The sequence below is a fragment of the Macaca fascicularis genome, chromosome 15 (genome assembly GCF_037993035.2).
Source record: "Macaca fascicularis isolate 582-1 chromosome 15, T2T-MFA8v1.1".
Lineage (NCBI taxonomy): Eukaryota > Metazoa > Chordata > Mammalia > Primates > Cercopithecidae > Macaca > Macaca fascicularis.
Window position 1 is genome coordinate 16,021,813 of NC_088389.1, and position 19,243 is coordinate 16,041,055.

Here is a 19,243-nt window from a genome sequence, read left to right on the forward strand (position 1 = left end):
TTACAGGAACAGGAGTGTGAAGGGCGCTCATTTAGTCATTACTTACTGACCTACCATGTGCCCGGCGCCATCCTTGGGACAGGGAAAGCAGCAGTGAGCAAAACAGAGGCCCTTCCTCCAGGACCTCCACACTCTAGGAGACAAGAACCTAAGACCCAAGCCTAGAAGAGGAAACCTGCAATATGTAGGGGGTGCCCTTGGGATGGGCTGGGAGGGAGGGTAAGGGTAGAGAGGACAGAGGCAGCCCCATGACTTGAGTCTAGTCATTCGAGGAGCCAGGCCCTGGGGATGGGAATCTGTTCCTCCTCTCTCTCCCCTTCCTCCTTGGGTGAATCAACCACCACCCAGGCATGAGTCAGCCAGGAGTGGCTCAGGCATGCCTAGGCCACCTGCTGGTCCCCCTCCCTGGATGTCCCAACCAGGGTGTCCCAGCCAGGTTTAAGATCTAAGGAAGCCAGGCTTGGTGGCTCACGCCTGTAATCCCAGGTACTCAGGAGGCTGAGGCAGGAGGATCATTTGAGCCCAGGAAACATAGTGAGATCCCTTACCTCAAAAAAAAAAAAAAAGACCTGGGGAAATATCCTGATCCATGGTCCTGGGGTGGAGAACAGGGTGGGGGACTGGGTCAGGGCTTTTGCGTGCCCAGCTTCCTGCTGGACCGTCTGCCTCAGAGGGGAACTCAAGGTGCCTCTCAGTAGTTACTTCTGGGGGTCTAGTCCCTGCCCCCATTCAGCATGGGTGTCCACTGTGCCAGGTCCTATAGCAACTCCATGAGGCAGGGACAGAACCGCGACTGAGGCCTAGAAAGATCAAGTGTCCAGTGGGTGCCAGAGCCTGGCCTTGAGCCCCAGTCTCTGCTTCCCGATGCCTTGTGGGCAAGCCTGCTGGGAGACTGGTGGGTGCAGGAAGCGAAGTCCCCTGAGCAGAGCCAGTCCCGAAGCTCTGTGTTTGCTGTGGGCATGGATCCTGGGGGAAGCTGCTACCACAGCCCAGCCTGACACCCGCTGTGTCTTCTTGCTTTGAACTGCTGGAGTCTTGGGCCCAACCCTGGCACGGGAGCGCAGCTTGCAGCTCTGGGGTCAGACAGCCGTGGCTTTAGGTCACAGCCCTCTCCCGGCCAGTAGACCTTGGGCAGATGACTTCCCTGTTCTGGGCCTCAATTTCCTTGGCTGCGATGGGATAATGGGCTGACAGCACCCATCTCCTAGGGCTGGGTGTGGATTCTTGAGGTCGGGGAGAGTGCTTGGCTCGGTGCCTGACATGCAGCAAGTGTTCAGGAGATGGAGGGCTCATCTTTGGAACTTCTGCAAGGCCTGCCTGCTGCAGGACGTTTTCCCACTTCTCCCTCCTAACTTGGGACCTCCTAACTTGGTCCCCAACACCAGCAGGTCTTGATGGATTTGGCTCAGAGCCACACCCCACTGGCCCCACACTTTGACCCAGTGACCATCCCTCCCTTGGCATAAACCTGGTCTCAAAGCCTCTTCCTTGGGATTGAGACTCGAGGTGAAGGGTCAGCCCACACAGCACAGGGTCCACAGTTGCTAGCGTGACAGATGCCCATGCCACAATCTCTGGAGAATGGCTGCACTGCCTTGGCAGATTTCCCAGGGATTCTGCAAGATCAGGAAGTGGGGGTGGGTTCCTGAAGGGGGGCCTGGGAGTACAGACCACCCCTCACCTCCCATGTGACCTGCAGCGAGTGCCTGGACTCCCCGAGTGTCTGTTTCCTGGTCTGTGAAGTAGAAGCAGGAAGATGATGCTTGAGAATCACTCGGCACGCAGGAGGGTGCCTGGGAAACAGGAGCCAGGCTGAGCCATACTGGGTGCCGGGGCATCTTTGCCCAGTTGCGTGGGATTCTTGGTTAAAGCCAGTAGTTTACTTTGGGTCCCTTCAGTGGCCTGCTCGCCTCTTGGGCTGTGAGAGCAAGAGGGTGATCATTGGTATCACTGGAGAGTGGCATCCACAGGACGTTTGCCTGGGCAGTAGCTCAGGCCATCCGCACAACCTGACTCTGGGTACAGAGGACAGAGTAGGGCAGCCACTTGCCTGTGCTTGTAAAATAGGGATGCCCACACCTGCCTGCATGGGTTTTTTTTTTTTTTTTTTTTTTGAGATGGGGTTTGCTATGTTGCCCAGGCTGGTCTTGAACTCCCGGGCTCAAGCAGTCCTCCAGTCCCAGCCTCTTTAGTAGCTGAGATTACAGGTACACACCACCATGCCCAACTTGTGTGGGGTTTTTTGAAGATCAGTCTCAAGGTTGCTGCTTGACTGGTAAGCAGTAGGATTCAGACCTAGATGTGTCTGACTCTAGAATCCTTTCACCTAACCTTGACGCTTTCCCAGCAAGCCTGAATGACCTGGCTTCCCTCCACTCTGCACCCATGCCCTGCCCTTTTTCCGTCTTGGAGTTTCTGAAGCCCCAGTGGGCTGTCCACTCTGTGCTTCTTTGGGTCACTTGTGATGCCAGCTTCCCTCCTGGCCCACCTGCCAATCCCAGGCCACCACTAATAGGGGTGTCTTTGGCAGTGGAACAAAGAGTGTTTTGGGGCTGCCGAGTGGCTGCTCTGAGTGTTCCAGTGTCGGCCAGAGTGGCTTGGCTTCCAGAAACTTCTTGCTGCCTCCTTGCAGGAGGAGGTGCTGGCCATGCTAGGACTGTGAGCTGCTCCCCCTGAACCCCTGGCAGGAGCCAGACGCTGCTGTGCTGCCACGCTGGCTCTTCAACCCCTGGACAGATGCCTTGGCTGGTCCCCGGGGCAGGCTCCTCCCAGGCGGCTGTATTCTCTTCTCTTCGGGGAAGCACAAGGCAGATGTTGTCGATTTAAATTGTTTCCTTATTAGACTCTCTCTCTCCCCGGCCTGGGCTTGGTTTCATCAGCCGGGAACTCTGATTGCATCACTTTGCCGCTCACTTCTCTAGGAACCAGGCCAAGGCCTGGGAGAGCAGGCAGGGTGGGAGTGAGCGTGGCTGAGGGAGGGGCAGGCGAGGGACTTAAGTGATGGACTTAAGTGATGGGGCCCTGCTCTGGGGGACCAGCACTGTCAGGAACCCAGGAGCACAGCTGGAACCTGGAGTTCCACATGGCTGTCACAGCGGTACTGTCTCTTAGCTGGGTGCCCAGCTCCCTGCATCAGAATCACCTGGGAGCTTGTTTAAAATGCCCTTTTAAGGCCTGCAGCAGTAGCATTCAACCAGGGTTGATTTGGTGATCCCTGGAGACATTTCTGGTTGTCACACCTGGGGCTGTGCTACTGGCAGGGTGCTGCTAAACGTCCCACAGTACACAGGATAGCCCCTCACAAAGAGAAACCCTGTCCTGCAGAGTCCATGGTTCTGACAGGGCTCACTGGGAATCTTCATTTGTCATGAGCCGGTGGAATGTTTTTTGGTTTTTGTTTTTTTTTGTTTTTTTTTTTGAGACGGAGTCTTGCTCTGTTACCCAGGCTGGAGGGGGATGGCGCGATCTCGGCTCACTGCAACCTCCGCCTCCCGGGTTCAAGCGATTCTCCTGCCTCAGCCTCACGAGTAGCTGGGATTACAGGCACGTGCCACCATGCCCAGCTAATTTTCATATTTTTAGTGGAGACGGGGTTTCATCGTGTTGTCCAGGCTGGTCCCGAACTCCTGACCTCAGGTGATCAACCCGCCTCGGCCTCCCAAAGTGCTGGGATTACAGGTATGAGCCACCACGCCTGGCTGCCAGTGGGTATTTTTATGTGAGAACCCCTGTCCTGCTGGACCTCACCCCTCTCTCTTTGCTTGTGAGTTTGAGCACCTGCCCCCCGAGGGCTTCGTGCTGGGCATGCAGTGGAGGTGAGGTGTGTGTCTCTGAGTACTGGAACTGGTAAGACGAAGTGTTGAGAGTGGGCATGGGGTCAGGCTGGAGCCCTGTCACAGAGACTGGACTGCCCCACTGATACCTGGATTCCCTTTTCCTGACTTTCTGCTCCTGTGAGGGTTGCCAGCCCGGCATGTACTTTTGCTCCAACTCTGAGGAGAGCCCCTGATGGACCCATTTGACCCCTGCCTGTAGGGATCCTGTGAGCCTGGGAGCCTGAGGCCAGGAGGTGACTCCCACAGCCCTACGGCACCTGGTCCCGCATCACCCTGGTGATGGAGACCTGGGGTTGTCAAGGCTCTGGGATCTTGTTGCACCTATTGGGCAGTAATGCTGGATCAGGCTGGGGCCAGGTGCTGGGGATGTGGCAGCGAAATGACCTCGGGACCACAGAGGCAGAATTCTCTGCATTCTCCCTCTGTTGAGCAGTGGAGAGAGGTGCTGTGGGACTACAGAGTCACCCCAACAGCCTTGTGTGATGGGCAGGTTGTCCTTTTACAGATGAGGAAGTTGAGGCTCACTGAGATGGGGTTCCCCAAGTCACTTGGTGGCCTCTTCTCCTCACCAGCCTCATCTACCCCCTGACTTTCCAGGGAGGCTCTTCCTGGGAGCCACCTCCCTCCTTCTGGGTCTTCCCTGTGCTGTTCCCACTGCCTGGGACCTCCTTCCCCCGAGGTCTTCACTCAGCTGACCTCTGCCTGAGGTCCCGATTCTGATGTCACTGTCCAGGGAGGCTTCTCGGCCTCCTGCCCCCAGCCTGCTGTGTTCACAGCCATCGTAGCTCCTTCTCCTTCCTGGGAGACTGGCGGTGACTGCAGTCATTCCTGTGTAATGACTGTGTCCCCCCTCAACCAGGGGCTCCTGCAGGAGGTTGCTCGCATTGTGTCCCGCACCCCAAGCCGGCACCATAGTCAGTCCTCGTGGATGCATTGTAGAGGTCCCAGTCCAATTTGGGATACGGGTCCCTGTGTCTCCGCACACCACCCGGCGTGCTTCCTGGGATGGATCAAAGGATGGTCAACTCACTGGGCTGCCTTCCCAGGGCCGGGAGAGCTCCTGGAGAGTTCTGCCGGGCCAAGGACACCAGCCTGGTGGGGTGTTCTACTGTTTCCAGACAGCCCAGAAATAGCCAAATTCCGCTGCTGGGATGGCCACAGTGGCTGTGGTGGGTGCAGGGCTTGTCCCGCCTTGCTGAGATTTACATGTCTAATTGTATATCTTAAAGCTAAAAATGAAACCCAGTCTCTGTAATTACCTGTTCCTGGCAGTGGGTAGCTGGGGAAGCACGCCCTGCAACCCTAGGCCCAGGAGGGCCGTTCATCTCTGTCTCTTCCCAGGCAGGCAGCCAGCCCTGCCAGCAGGTCCCATGTACTGCTTGGGGTGACTCCACTTGGTACCTTGGGAGGACCCAGGCCTTGAACCAGGTAGCTGAGGTTTCAGATCCCTTTTGTTTCTAAGCAGCCTTCCTAACCCATACCCGTTTCTCATTTTCAATTTAAATTTAAATTATGGAAACAACTCTTGGACAGAAACGAAGAAAGTGTCTCTGGTAACCCTTCCAGCGCACCTTTGGTCAGACCTGCTCTGAGCTCCCCGCCTGCCTTCTGGCCATTACCCCTCACACCTGTGTGAATAAGCCTCTTGGCCAGGGAGCCTGAAGTCCAGGATTCTGGGTTAAAACAATCTCCTTCTCTGGACCTTGGTTCTATCATTTTAAAACTTCAGTTCTCCAGCCCAGATCCGGGCCACATTAGGGTAAGTGGGTGGTGGTGGGCAGTAAGGAGGGTCCGTGGTCCTATGATTTCGTTTTTCTTTTTTAATCGAGGTGGGATCTTGTTATGTTGCCCAGGCTGGTCTCCAACCCCCGTCCTCAAGTGAGTCTCCTGTCTTAGCCTCCCAGAGTGCTGGGATTACAGGCATGAGTCACCATGCCTGGCCTGTTTTCTTAATAAACATCTTATTTATAATTTTTCTTCATAGCTGCTCTTTTAGTTTTTTTACACTTTCCGCTTTCTGAGACAGGCAGCTGTTGTGCCTCTAGTCACTGCAGATGTGTGTTGGGTACTGGCGTGCACAGCACCCAGCAGCCCAGGCCTGCCCTCTTAGCACTCGCAGACCATGGAGGTCACAGCCAGCTCTGGTGGCATTCAGCTCTCAGGACCCTGGGCCTTCCCCCAAGGGTCTCATAGTGCTGGGGTGGGTCGTTCTGCAGAGTGGCATTTCCACCCCGGGCCACAGTGCAGTCCCCAGGACTGCCAGGGAGTGGGTTCCCTTCAGTCAGGTGTGCTTTAAGAAACGCTCACAACGGATACTTCCCGTTCAAAACAAAGAAAAAAGGGACACCCATGCCCCCCATCCTCATCCTTTCTGTTCTTCGTTACTCACCTGAATCTCCAGACCCTCCAGTGGCCAGAGGTGGCCTTCATTTGCAATTTGATGTGGGCACCTCCTGTTTTCTGTGTGCTTGTGGGCATTTACATATGTCACTTTAAAAAATTAAATAAAAATGGGGTCCTGTAGATCCCCTTCTGCATGTTCCCTTCCTGCAGGTCTGATGGGGCCATCCCTCTCTGCTGGGGAGCACAGCTCGCCCTCCATCCCCTCCTTCCCTTCTGGCATTGCCTGCTGGGTACCATCGAAGCAGTCCTCATTACTTCCCAACTTCTGCTGCCGTGACCAGTTGCATACACGTGGACACCGCGGGGACTGCCCCTCCATACAGCCCCTCTGTAAGCTTGGGACCAAGGCTGCCTCTCCAGTCTCCCTGGCCCACACCCACCCCGGCACCCTCCACCCCAGCCACACTGGCCCCCAGCTCCTCCTTAAATGCGACAGATACATTCCTACCCCAGGGTCTTTGCACTTGCTGTTTCTTGTGCCCGGATTGCTCTTCCCCCAGGTATCTGTGGTATCTGTGGCCACTCGCTTCAGTCTTTGCTTAGATGTCACCTTCCTATGAAGACCTCCTCTGGCCCTCATTCCCTGGTGCCCCCATTGCCAGGGATACTGTCTGTCTCCCTGGTTGGTTCCTTTTTCTCTGTTGCACCACAGGCTAGCTGGCACGCATTTGCCTGGGTTTGTCTGTCTGCCACCCACTGCCAGAGTATAAGCCCCTTGAAGGCAGGGATTTCTGTCTTCTCTGTTTATTGTTTGTGTTCCTAGAGCCTTCAGCAGTGCCTGGCACCTGGTGGGGACTTAATAAAAGGTTTCTGAATGGATCAAGGCTCTGAGATGTCCTCAATCCTGACCTGGCCAGCTCCCAACCTGGGGCTCATGGCTGCCTGCCTGGCATCCTCATTCCTGCCTCTCATCACGAGCATCCTTCACCCCACCCTGACCTGATCCTGCATTCATCTCCCCCCATAATCCCTGCCCCATGCATGGGACTTCATGCCACCTGCCTGGGGGTGCCCAGCTGCTTCCCACCAGAGGGGCCCCGGGGCTGAGGGGGAGGCAGTGTGGGCTCTGAGTCAACTGCACTGCTGTGTCCCAGCTGTGACACAGAGTCTGGACACAGATGGGGCTGGGGTCGAGACTAGCTCTGCTGTGACTTCGAGTGAGTTACGCTGCATTTCTGAGCCTCACTGTCCTCATCTGTAAAGTGGGCTGTGGTAGCAGTCACCTCTCAGTGTTGAAGAGTTCTTGGCCGCACACAGTAGGCCCTCAGGAGGTGGCCGCAGCTGCTGTGTTTTTTTTTACCCTTGCTGTGACCTCTGGCCATGGGCCAGGGTGAGGCTGCTTGCCTCTTCCTGTGGGAGTGGTGACTTCTAATAGGTGATTGTTCAGAGCCCTGTAGAAACAGGAGGGAGGCCCAGTTCGAACCCTGGGAGCTCTTCCTGTGGAGGTGGGGAATGTGCCTGTTACCTGAGCCAGGAGGGCTCCACGTGGCTTTCTCTGGCTTGGCCCTGGAACTGCAAATGGGCCTTAGGCTTCCTGGCTGGCGTTCCCACAGCAAACTCTCAAAAGGAAAGGGAGAAAGCCCACAATTCACTGTGAGCTTTTGTTCCCAGACACTAATCCCAATTCCACTGGGTGTTTCAACATGCCCAGAGCACTGAGCTGCCTCCCCAGGCCTCCAGCAGCTGCTTCCAACCCCAGGTGAAGTGCGGGGACCCATGGCCACTCCCTGCCTTCCCCCTTTCAAGCTTGGGCCTCTTCTGGCTGCCTGGGAAGAGTCTCTGCTCTCTTTGCCCTTCCACTCCCCTCCTCTGTGGCTGCCTAAGCCACAGTCCACGGGGGCAAGACAGAGCCACTGTCAGAATCAGATGCAGTCTTCTCACACCCTTGAGGTCTGGCAGGACCTGCCCCTGCTCCTTCACCCATCTCATCCCCTCTGATCTCCTCCCAGCTCCTCTTCAGCCACCGTCCTCTACAGTAGTTTTCCACCTGCCAAGTGTGTTTCCACGTCAGGGCCTCTGCACTTGCTGCTGCCTCACCTGAAGGACTCTTCCCCCATCTTTGCTCAGTCCCCACTTCAGTCCAAGCCTTGCTCAGATGTCACTGCCCTAAGGGCCATCCCTAACCCCCCACCTGACGTAGCCACCTCATCTCTACCTGAACTCCCCACTCGCCTTCCCTGTGGTGGTCTCCATTTTTATATTTATCTGATCTACCACTTATTTAACAGCTTTATTGAGATTTAATTCACATACCACATAATACACCTATTTAAAGTGTATGGTTCAGTGGTTTTTAGTATATTCACAGTTGCACAACCATCATCACAACCAATTTTACAACATTTTCATCACCGCAGAAAGAAATCCCATACCCATTAGCAGTTACTCCTTTTACCCTCAAGTCCCCTGTGTTAGTCTGTTCTCACACTGCTATAAAGAAATACCCAAGACTGGGTAGTTTACGAAGGAAAGAAGTTTAGTTGACTCACAGTTCCACATGGGTGCCGAAACTTACAATCATGGCGGAAGGTCAAGGGGAAGCAGGGGCCTTCTTCACATGGCGGCAGGAGACAGAAGCAGCAGCAAAGGGGAAAGAGCCCCTTATAAAACCATCAGATCTCATGAGAACTCACTCACTATCATGATAACAGCATGGGGGAAACCACCCCCATGATCCAATCACCTCCCACCAGGTCCTTCCCTTGACACGTGGGGATTACAATTTGAGATGAGATATGGGTAAGGACACAGAGCCAGACTATGTCATCCCCCATCCCCTGGCGGCCACCAATCTAGTTCCTGTCACTATGGATTTGCCTTTTCTGGACATTTCATATAAATGAAATCATAAACTCTATAGTTCTTTCAGGCTGGCTGCTTTGATTTAGCTTCATGTTTTCAAGGTTAATCCCCAGTTAGCATGTATAAGTGTATCGTTTCTCTTTATTGCTGAATGATACACCATTGTATGCATAGAACACATTTTATTTGTCCATTTACCAGTTGATGGACATTTGGGTTGCTTTCACTTTTTGGTTATGAATAATTCTGTGATGTACATTTGTGTACAAGTTTTTGTGTGGACACATTTCATTTCTCTGGGATATATACCTAGGGGTGGAATTGCTGGGTCGTATCATAACTCTATGGTTCACCTTTGGAGGAACTGCCATACTGTTTTCCAAAGGGGCTGCACCATTTTACATTCCTACCAGCAGTATATGAGGGTTACAGTTTCTCCACGTCTTCCCCTTTGATTCTAGCCATCCTAATGGGTGTGAAGTAGTATCTCATTTTAGTTTTGATTTTCATTTCCCTGATAGCTAATGATGTTAAGCATCTTCCTGTGTGCTTGTTGACCACTTGTATATGTTCTTTGGAGAAACGTCTGTTTGGATCCTTTCCCCATTTTTAGTTGGATTATTTGTCTTTTTATTGAGTTGTGGGTGCTCTTTATATATTCTGGATACAAGTCCCTCAAATATCTGATTTGCAAGTATTTTTTCTTATTTTGTGGTTTTTCTTTTTTTTTTTTTTTTGATGGAGTTTCGCTCTTTTTGCCCAGGCTGGAGTACAATGGCACGATCTCGGCTCACCGCAACTTCCGCCTCCTGGATTCAAGTGATTCTCCTGCCTCAGCCTCCCGAGTAGCTGGGATTACAGGCATGCGCCACCATGCCTGGCTAATTTTGTATTTTTAGTGGAGACGGGGTTTCTCCATGTTGGTCAGGCTGGTCTTGAACTCCCAACCTCAAGTGATCCACCCGCCTCGGCCTCCCAAAGTGCTGGGATTACAGGCGTGAGCCACCGCGCCTGGCCATCTTTTTTTTTTAAGATAGGGTTTCACTGTTTCACCCAGGCTGGGGTGCAGTTGTGCAATCACAGCTCACTGTAACCTCAAACTCCTAGGCTCAGGCCATCCTCTTGCTTCAACCTCCCAAGTAGCTGGGACTACAGGCATGCACCACCACTCGTGGCTAATTTTAAAATTTTCTGTAGAGGTGGGGTCTTGTTGTGTTGCCCAGGCTGGTCTCAAACTCCTGGCCTCAAGTGATCCTCCAAAAGTGCTGGGATTACAGGTGTTAACCACTGTGCCTAACTAAAAGTTTTTAATTTTGATGACATTCAATATATCTGTGTTTTTCTTTAATCACGTGTACTTTTGGTATTATATCCAGGAAATAGTTGCCTAATCCAAGGTCATGAAGATTTTACCCATATGCTTTTTTTTCAATATTTTATAGTTTAGCTCTTACACTTAGATCTTTGATCCATTTTCAGTTAATTTTTGTATATAGCATGAGATAGCCCCCCGCACCACCTCCCTCACACACACACTTCATTCTCTTGCATGTTGATATCCAGTGTCCCAGTAATATTCATTGAGAAGACTATTCTTTTTCCCACTGAATTATTTTGTCACTGTTGTCAAAAATCAATTGACCATAAAAGTGAAGGTTTCTTTCTTTTTTCTGAGACAGAGTCTCCCTCTATCGCCCAGGCTGGAGTGCAGTAGCGCTGTCTTGGCTCACTGCAACCTCCGCCTCCTGGGTTCCAGTGAGTCTTGTGCCTCAGCCTCCCAAGTAGCCGGGATTACAGGCACATGCCATCATGCCTAGCTAATTTTTGTATTTTTCGTAGAGATGGGGTTTTGCCGTGTTGGCCAGGCTGGTCTCTAAGGTTTATTTCTAAACTTTTGTAAACTGAATAATCTCAGTTGTATTCCATTTGTCTGTCCTCATGCTAGGACCACCTGTTCTTGGTTATTGTAACTTTGTAGATAATTTGAAATCAAAAGTGTGAATTTTAAAATTATGTTTTACTTTTTAAAGACTGTATTGACTATTCTGGTCCCTTAGATTTCCATGTAAAGTTTAGGATCAGCTTGTCAAAGTTCTGCCAAGAAGCCAGTGTGGGGCTTTGATAGGGATTGTGATGAATTTTAGAACTATTTGGGAGTATCATCTTGACAACATGTCTTCCAATCCATGAACATGGGATGTCTTTCCATTTATTTAGATCTTTAATTTCTTTCAGCAATGTTTTATAGTTTTCCAGAGTATGTATTTTGTACTTTATTAAATTTATTCCTATGTATTTTTTTCTTTTTCATGCTCTTGTACATAGAATTGCTTTCTTTGTTTCATTGTGTTTGCCAATATATAGAAATAATTGATTTTTGTATATTGATCTTGTATCCTGCAACTTTTCTGAACTCATGCATTTTTTATTTATTTATTTAATTGTTGTTTGTTTGTTTGTTTGTTTTGAGACAGGGTCTCACTCTGTTGCCCAGGCTGGAGTACAGTGGTTTGATCTCGGCTAACTGCAACTTCTGCCTCCTGGGTTGAAGAGATTCTCCCATCTCAGCCTCCCGAGTAGCTGGAACTATAGCTACCTGACCTCAAGTGATCCGTGCCCACCTCTGCCTCCCAAAGTGCTAGGATTACAGGCATAAGCCACCACACCTGTAATCACGTATTAGGCCAGGCATCATGGCCCATGCCTGTAATCCAGCACTTTGGGACGTGATGGCAGGCAGATCACTTGAGGCCAGGAGTTCAAGACCAGCCTGGCCAACATGGCAGAACCTCATCTTTACTAAAAACAAAAAATTGGCCAGGTGTTGTGGTACATGCCTATAATCCCAGCTACTCAGGAGGCTGAGGCACGAGAATCACTTGAACCCAGCAGGTGGGGGTTTCAGTGAGCCAAGATCACACCACTGTACTCCAGCCTGGGCGACAGAGTGAGACTCTGTCTCAAAAAGTAATAATAATAATAATAATGGCCGGGTGTGGTGGCTTCCAGCACTTTGGGAGGCCAAGGTGGGCAGATCACCTGAGGTCAGGAGTTCAAGACCAGCCCAGCCAACACAGTAAAACCCCCTCTACCAAAAATAGAAAAGTTAGTCAAGCATGGTAGCATGCACCTGTAATCCCAGCTACTTGGGAGGCTGAGGCAGGAGAATTGCTTGAACCCGGGAGGCAGAAGTTGCAGTGAGCTGAGATTAGGCCCTTGCGCTCCAGCCTGGGCAACGAAAGCGAAACTACATCTCAAAAAAATAAATAAGTTTTTTAGTGGATTCCTTAAGGGTTTTCTGTATAAAAGATCAAGTCATCTGTTAATGTAGTTTAGTTCTTCCTTTCCACTACTAGGTATTTTTCATGTTTATTTGTTATTCTTCTTTCTCCTCCCACTAGAATGTAAGCTGGTTACTGCTGTGTTCCCAGTGCCTAGAACACGGCCTGGCACACACTGGTGCTCAGTTGTTTGATGATGAATGAATCATCATCATGAATGAATGAATAAGTGGAGCCAGCATGACTAGGCTCAGGTGATGCCCCCAGCCCAGGGCCCCCACTCCTGTGGCACCTACCTATAGGGCTTAGATCTGTCCCTTCCTCCCCTGTCTTCAGCCCTGACCTTTTCTGCTTGTCCCCAGTCTTGGTTGCAGAGGGTTGTTGGAGCTCACCCTCCTAACAGGCTAGGTGCATTCTGGTTCTCTTGGTCCCTGGTGTCCTCACAGAGCCTTCACCAGGCCAGGCACTTTGCAGGATTCATTTCACTCAGTGCTCCCACAACAGTGGCCATGACAGGGGCGGTGTGCCCCAGTGAGTGTGCAGGTGTAGCCCCGGTCTGCCTGCCCTGTTGGCCCTTGTCACAGCCTTGGCAGGAGCACAGGGTAAGCCTTGGTCACATCCTCAAAGCCTTGTGGAGCCAAGAAGGGGTTGCCTGGAGGGGGCTCCTCATAGAAGGTGAGGCTTAGGGGCTTTCATTGGCTAGGAAAACGGGGCTCCCTCATTCATGCTGTGCCCTCTCTCTGGAACTGTCTCCTCCACCTGGCTACTTCCCAGGCTCATTCTATCCTGAGCTTAAATGTCACCTTCCCTGACTCACCCCTTCCCCCGCCCTCTCCTGGTGACACTGAGTCATCACTGGGTAAATACTGTCTGCAGTGGCTCATCCCAGCACCTGCTTGGCACTCAGAGACCTGGGTGGTTCCTCAGGGGCACAGCAGGGTACTGCAGGCCCCACAACGCCATGGGTTCTCCTTGCCAGGCTTTCCCGGGCTCCTGAGCCGAAGTGGCGACTGAGAGCCCTGACTCTGAAGTCAGACAGTCCTGGGTTTAAATCCTGCTTTGCCAGTCACTGGGGATGTGAGCTCGAGTGGCAGGTAGGGTGGCCTTCTCTTGAAGCTTCAGTGCCCTCAGCAGTAGAAGGGGTGGCATAGAGCCCACCTTGCAAGACTGCCATGCAAAGCAAACCTGGTGATGCTCAGGGGAGGGTTGACTGTGGCCCTCTCCGACCCTCCCTGAGGCCTCGATCTGGCAGTTAACCCACTCTCCTCGGGTCACTTCCTTAGCTGTCCCCTTGGCAGTTCTGGTTAGGAGGATGAGCTGGAGATAACGTCTCTAACACTGTCCCCTCCCTTCCCTGGCCACCCCTTCCTGAGCACAGGCTCTGCCAGGCAGGCTGTGTGGAGATGCGGAGCTGCTCGGGGATGCAGAGCTCAGTTCCGCCACGTGCCACTGCCACCCCCAGATCCTGCCGAGGCCCCCGCAGCAGTTGGGAGGGGCTTGGATGAGCTGCTGCCACTGGCTCCCACTCACTCCCAGAGCACAAAGCATCTCTCCAGTAAAGGGGTGCTGAATTTTTCAGCGTGGTCATGCTCTCCAACTCAGGAGGAACGGGGGGCAGGGGCTAGAAGACCAGATCCCTCTGCTTAGTGTTGGTGAAGCTGAAGCCCCCAAGTCGCTTTCTCCACACCGAGTCCAACTGCTTGGGTTAATCCCTGTTCTGCTCTTCCCTGTGGTGGCCTCAGGCAAGGGTCTTAGCCTCCAGGCCCCCGGTTTCTTTGGGGATTAGGCTAATGGTGTGGCTGTTCCAGGCAGAGGTTGGAAAGGTTTGGCATGACCACCTTTCTCTGGCACTTGGAGCAGGCTCCAGGGTCTGCTGGCTCTTGTGAAGTTCTTTGAACGGTGCTGGGCACATGGGAAGCGCTGTGTGGGTATCGGCTGTTGTTACTATTGCTGCTGTTGTTATTAGTGGTAAAGAATTGGGCTCTGGAGTCAGGAGGAACCACGCTTCAGGCCCAGCTCAGCTATCTACTGGCTGGGAGGTGTGGGGCAGCTTGCCTAGCCTTGGTCTCTTCATCTGTGAAATAGGCTGAGTAGTCCAGCCTAAGACTGTTGTGAGGGTCACGAGGCAATTGGCAGATCCTGGCTCTGGAGGAGGTAATGGCAGTGCAGTTAACTGCCCAAGGTCTCAGAGCAAGGTGGCGGGAGCAGCGCTGGGTGCAGAGGGAGGCTGCAGGTTGCCAGGCTTCCCGGGGAGGGACAGCTGCCCTAGCTCACCTCACCCCTGCCTTGTGTTTGTCTCATTTTTATTACCTTTTTGCTGTTGTTTTTACAACTACACGAGTACATTCTTGTGAAAACACAGCTACTTTGTGACACAGGGTGAAAGTGAAGCTTCCCACTGCCTCACTCCCAATGGGCAGGGCTCTTGCTGTGTCTCTGGTACCACATGGGGTCCCCTGGCGCGGATGCGCATGCCTGTGCTCACCTGTCATCTCTGGCCTGCAGGGAGGAGGTACAGGAGAACTGCGTGCGGTGGCGAAAGAGGTTCACCTTCGTGTGTAAGATGAGTGCTAACCCGGCCACCGGCCTGCTGGACCCCTGTGTCTTCCGTGTGTCTGTGCGCAAGGTGAGGCCAAGGGTGCATGTGGGGCTGCTGGGCTGGGCTGTAGGCCCCTCCCCTCATGAGTCCGCACCCCCAGCTGAAAATGGGGAGGGTTGCTCTGCCCCTTGTCCTCCTCCCCTCAAATCTGGGGGGACTGGGGGGAGATGCATGAGGTTCCTGGGATTTCCCAGTCAACTTGCTGCTCGTGTCTCCCTCCTTGTGCAGGAGCTGAAAGGCGGGAAGGCTTATTCCAAGGTAAGAGGGGCTGTGCGAAGGGGGGTGGGATGGAATGCGGGGTGGCACGGGACAGGCACAAGGGAAACCTCCAGCCCCTTCTCTGCCACAAGCAAGAGACACTCAGCCCTACCTGAGATGTGTTATTTTTTAGAAATATCTTTATTGATGGCCTTTGTACTCAATATAAAGGCAGCATACGGTTGTTGGAATATAAATGGTACAGAAGTTCACTGAGCAAAAGGGCCAGTTTCTGTCCCCTTTCCTCTCTCCAGGCCTCTTTCTGGGACCCCATTATTGGGATTGATTAAGACCTTTGCAGAACTTGTAAGAAGGAAAAAAGGAAATATGCTATACAAAGAGAGCAGCAAATAAAATCTATGCATGTGGTTGAGAGAAATGCAAAATGAGCACCCTCTATGTGTACTTAAGTGCATGCAAACAATATGATATATTTTTTTTTTTTTTCTGGAGACAGAGTCATGCTCTGTTGCTGAGGCTGGAGTGCAATGGCACAATCTTGGCTCACTGCAACCTCCACCTCCCGGGTTCAAGCAGTTCTCCTCCCTCAGCCTCCTGAGTACGGCTGGGCATGGTGGCTCATGCCTATAATCCTGGCACTTTGGGAGACGGAGGCAAGCGAATTGCCTGAGCTCAGGAGTTCAAGACCAGCCTCAGCAATATGACAAATCCCCATCTCTACTACAGTTGCAAAAAAAATTAACCAGGTGTGGTGGTGCACGCCTGTAATCCCAGCTACTCGGGAGGCTGGAGCACAAGAATCGCTTGCACCAGGAGGGTGGAGGTTACAGTGAGCCGAGATCGCGCCACTGCACTCCAGCCTGGGTGACAGAGCGAGACTCTGCCTCCAGATAAATAAATAAATACATACACAGATTTGCATCTTGGTTTTTTACTTAATCCATCCTGGGCATCTTTTTGTGTTATCACAAATTTCTATGTGCTTTCTAAGGGCAGCAGTGTCCCGTGGCATGGCTGGAGATGGTTGACTCAGCCAGCCCTGCTGCTGGACATGTGCATTGTTACCAGGGTTTCACTGCACCCACAGACAGTTCACCCCTACATAGTATTAAGAAGAGCTTTTCTACTGAGTAAAGAGGGAGAAGACAGCTCTGGCTTTGAATAAGCCTGCTCTGCCTTCCATCCCTCTTCTCCGTGGTATACTCTTGGCTTCCTCTTCTCATGTCCTGGGAGGCTTAGCCCAGTGGCAGGAAGGTGGGCTCCATCAGCTGGGAGGGGAAATGCCTTTGCCTCACCTCTCACCCGAGGGAGGTGCTATACAGGGCGCGGCCCTTCCCACTGACCGGAGCTCAGGAACTCAGCCAGCTGGGCCGTGCACTCTGCCCTGGCCCGGGGCGCTGACATCCCTCTCCAGAAGCAGAGAGCAGTATGGCTAGAGCCAGGCTGTGGAGGGTGCCGTCAGAGTGGAAATTTCTCTGATTCACACGGTGAGGACTGCTGCCCAGCCAGGAAAGGAATTACCAGCAAACACCTGGAAGCATCTCGCCTCCACTGGCAAACATTTACCAGGCACCCAGCACATATCAGGCACTGCCAGGCCCCTTCCCTTCTGTTCTGTAATTGAACTCCCACTGCAGGCTTTACTCCCATTATACAGAGGAGGAAACTGAGGCCCTGAGAAGCGGCTGGACGCGGTGCTGATCAGGCCTAGCTTCAGTCTAGTCTCTATTGGGTTAGCTGTTTGGCCCTGGGCAAGCTTCTTCCCCTCCCTGAACTTAGTTTTCTTATCTGTAAAATGGGGATTAGTCTGAGTCCATGGCGGGGCTAGGATCTGAATCCACTTCCCTGATTCTGGAGTGTGTGCCCTGAACACTGCAGTAGAGACTTGCAGGCAGCAGGTACTTGACACCCATCCCTCATTGGTTCGGTTGGGTTCAAACATTGGTTCAAACATTTCGTTCTCTCTCTCTTCCGAGCCTGTTGTATCTGGAGCAGAGCTGGGCAGGAGGTGGAAAGCAGAGGCTCTGGGGCCTCCTAGACCCTTTGCAGAGGGAACCAGAGATGTCCTCCAAGTCCCCAAGCCTGGCACCACCTTGTCTCAACCTCAGTTTACCCTCCAGGTCTAGCAGACTTGGCCTCCATCCACAGAGCTTTCTTAGCACATGCCCTCTTTGCCCTTACTCCCACTTCCCTCCCCATCCCTCGATCCTCTGCCCAGAGTTCCTGAGGGCCTGTTCAGACCCTGAACTCTGCCCAGCAGCCCCTCACTCTGGCCTCTACCAGGTTGCCTTCCCTGGGGCTCCTGCTCATCCTGCAGGGCCTGTGGGGGTGTCCCATCACTTCCCACAGGCCTTCCCTCCTCCCCTGCCTGCTGACCCGGCAGCTCCCTACAGCACGGCCTTGTTTCCCAGGGAACAATGCATCTGTGTCACGGACAACAATGTCCTTTCATGTCAGGCGCACTGGCCCCGGTGCACGCTGGGACGTGGCACAAAGGGTGCTTTGTCCAGCTCAGGGATGTGAGCTCCTGGCTTTGCCATGTTGGTGCTGCCGACCCAGGGCCTCTGTCCTTGGGTCCAGTTATGCAACAGTCAGTCGGGGCTGTGGGGTGGGCCCAGGGGCTTTGTCTGTCTCCCTCCCCAACTTTTGCCAAGTTACCCCTTCTGGGCTTCCGCCAGTCAGGAGTCCACATTCTCTCAGCCTCCCACACGCTCCTCTCACCTCCTAGCTGGGCTTTGCTGACTTGAACCTGGCTGAATTTGCGGGCTCGGGCTCCACGGTACGCTGCTGCCTGCTCGAGGGATATGACACGAAGAACACTCGCCAGGACAACTCTATCCTTAAGGTACCAGGGATCCTGCCGCCTCTGCCACCCTGACCATGGGGTGGGGACAAACCGGGCTGCTCATCAGAACCCCCTGGAGAAGGGTTGTTAAAAATACAGGCCTTACCTGAATAGGTAGACATCGGGAAGGTGCAAGTCCAGGAATCAGAAAACCACTATCAGAGGGAGGCCTGGCTTAGCTGCTGGCCTCAGTTTCCCCATCAAGATCAGGGCGGGGCCCTGATTGTCTCCAAGGTTTGGCAAGCGCTTGCAGTGGGTCCACATCATACTGACTGCATGCCCTCTCTTCTCTCGTGGTCCCCTGACAGCAGCCCCACGAGCTGTGGTGTCTTTGATTAGTCCCAGCTTCAAATGGGAGGAAGTTGAGGCACAGACATTAAGTCATTTACCTGGAGTCACAGACAGAGCTGGCATCTGACCCCCAGCCAGTTGACTTCTTGGCCCAGCTCCTAATCCTGCCCCAAGTGACAGGCGGTAGGTAGCCTGGCCCCTAGTGGATTATCAGCGAAAACGATGGCTGCTGAGGGCTCTGGGGCAGGCATGGGCAGGTTTCCAATAGCCAGGGCATCCCCACCCCCAGGCAGCTGCCTTGTTGGCCTTTTGGGAACAGAAATGTCTGGGTGTCCATCATCAGCACACCTCTCTTCCTCTGTTTCCACACCTTCCACCTGGCCAGGAAAACAGGCTGTCCAAACAGCACCTCTGCAAGGGGACCCAGGGAGAGCCTATTGTATCTGGAGCAGAGCTGGGCAGGAGGTGGTGAGCAGGGACTCTGGGGCCTCCTAGACCCTTCGCAGAGGGAACCGGAGATGCCAGAAAGGGTCCAGACTGTCTTGGGAGCCGGAGCCTTTCAGCCTCAGTCAGGCTGAAAAGCACAGCCACAGTAGCCCTGTGCACCTCAGGCCAGATCAAGGGAGCCTGGGGGCCAGGTAGCCTTGGGTTCAAGGGCAACTCCCCCACGTCCTGTCTGCAGGGTCTTGGGAGTCACTTCCCCTCTCTGAGTCTTGGTTCCCTCATCAACAGCCTGGGGCTAGGCTGCTTTCATGGCCGAGTGAATAAGCCATAGAAAGCATCAACCTAGTGGTCACCCTTTCATAAGTGGTGGCCCCAGCATCTGTGCCCCTCTTTCCCACCTGCTCATCCTTTGCCTGTCACTCCATCTCAGCCTAGATTTTAGGATCCAAATGTTGCCACATTTGGGCTCTTAAGTTTGCAATGACTTCATGCTTTATTCATCAGACTTTCACCAAACCCTGCC

General features: G+C 53.0%; 1 protein-coding gene across 1 annotated transcript in view; it reads left to right on the forward strand.

Moving 5' to 3' along the window:
• Window positions 1–19,243, forward strand: part of EEIG1 (estrogen-induced osteoclastogenesis regulator 1) — a 39,968-nt gene that overhangs the window by 12,402 nt on the left and 8,323 nt on the right. The window contains exons 2-4 of the mRNA XM_005582141.5: window positions 14,828–14,948; window positions 15,150–15,179; window positions 17,869–17,985. Coding sequence (XP_005582198.1) covers window positions 14,828–14,948; window positions 15,150–15,179; window positions 17,869–17,985 — 268 coding nt within the window. The remainder of the gene's footprint in view (window positions 1–14,827; window positions 14,949–15,149; window positions 15,180–17,868; window positions 17,986–19,243) is intronic.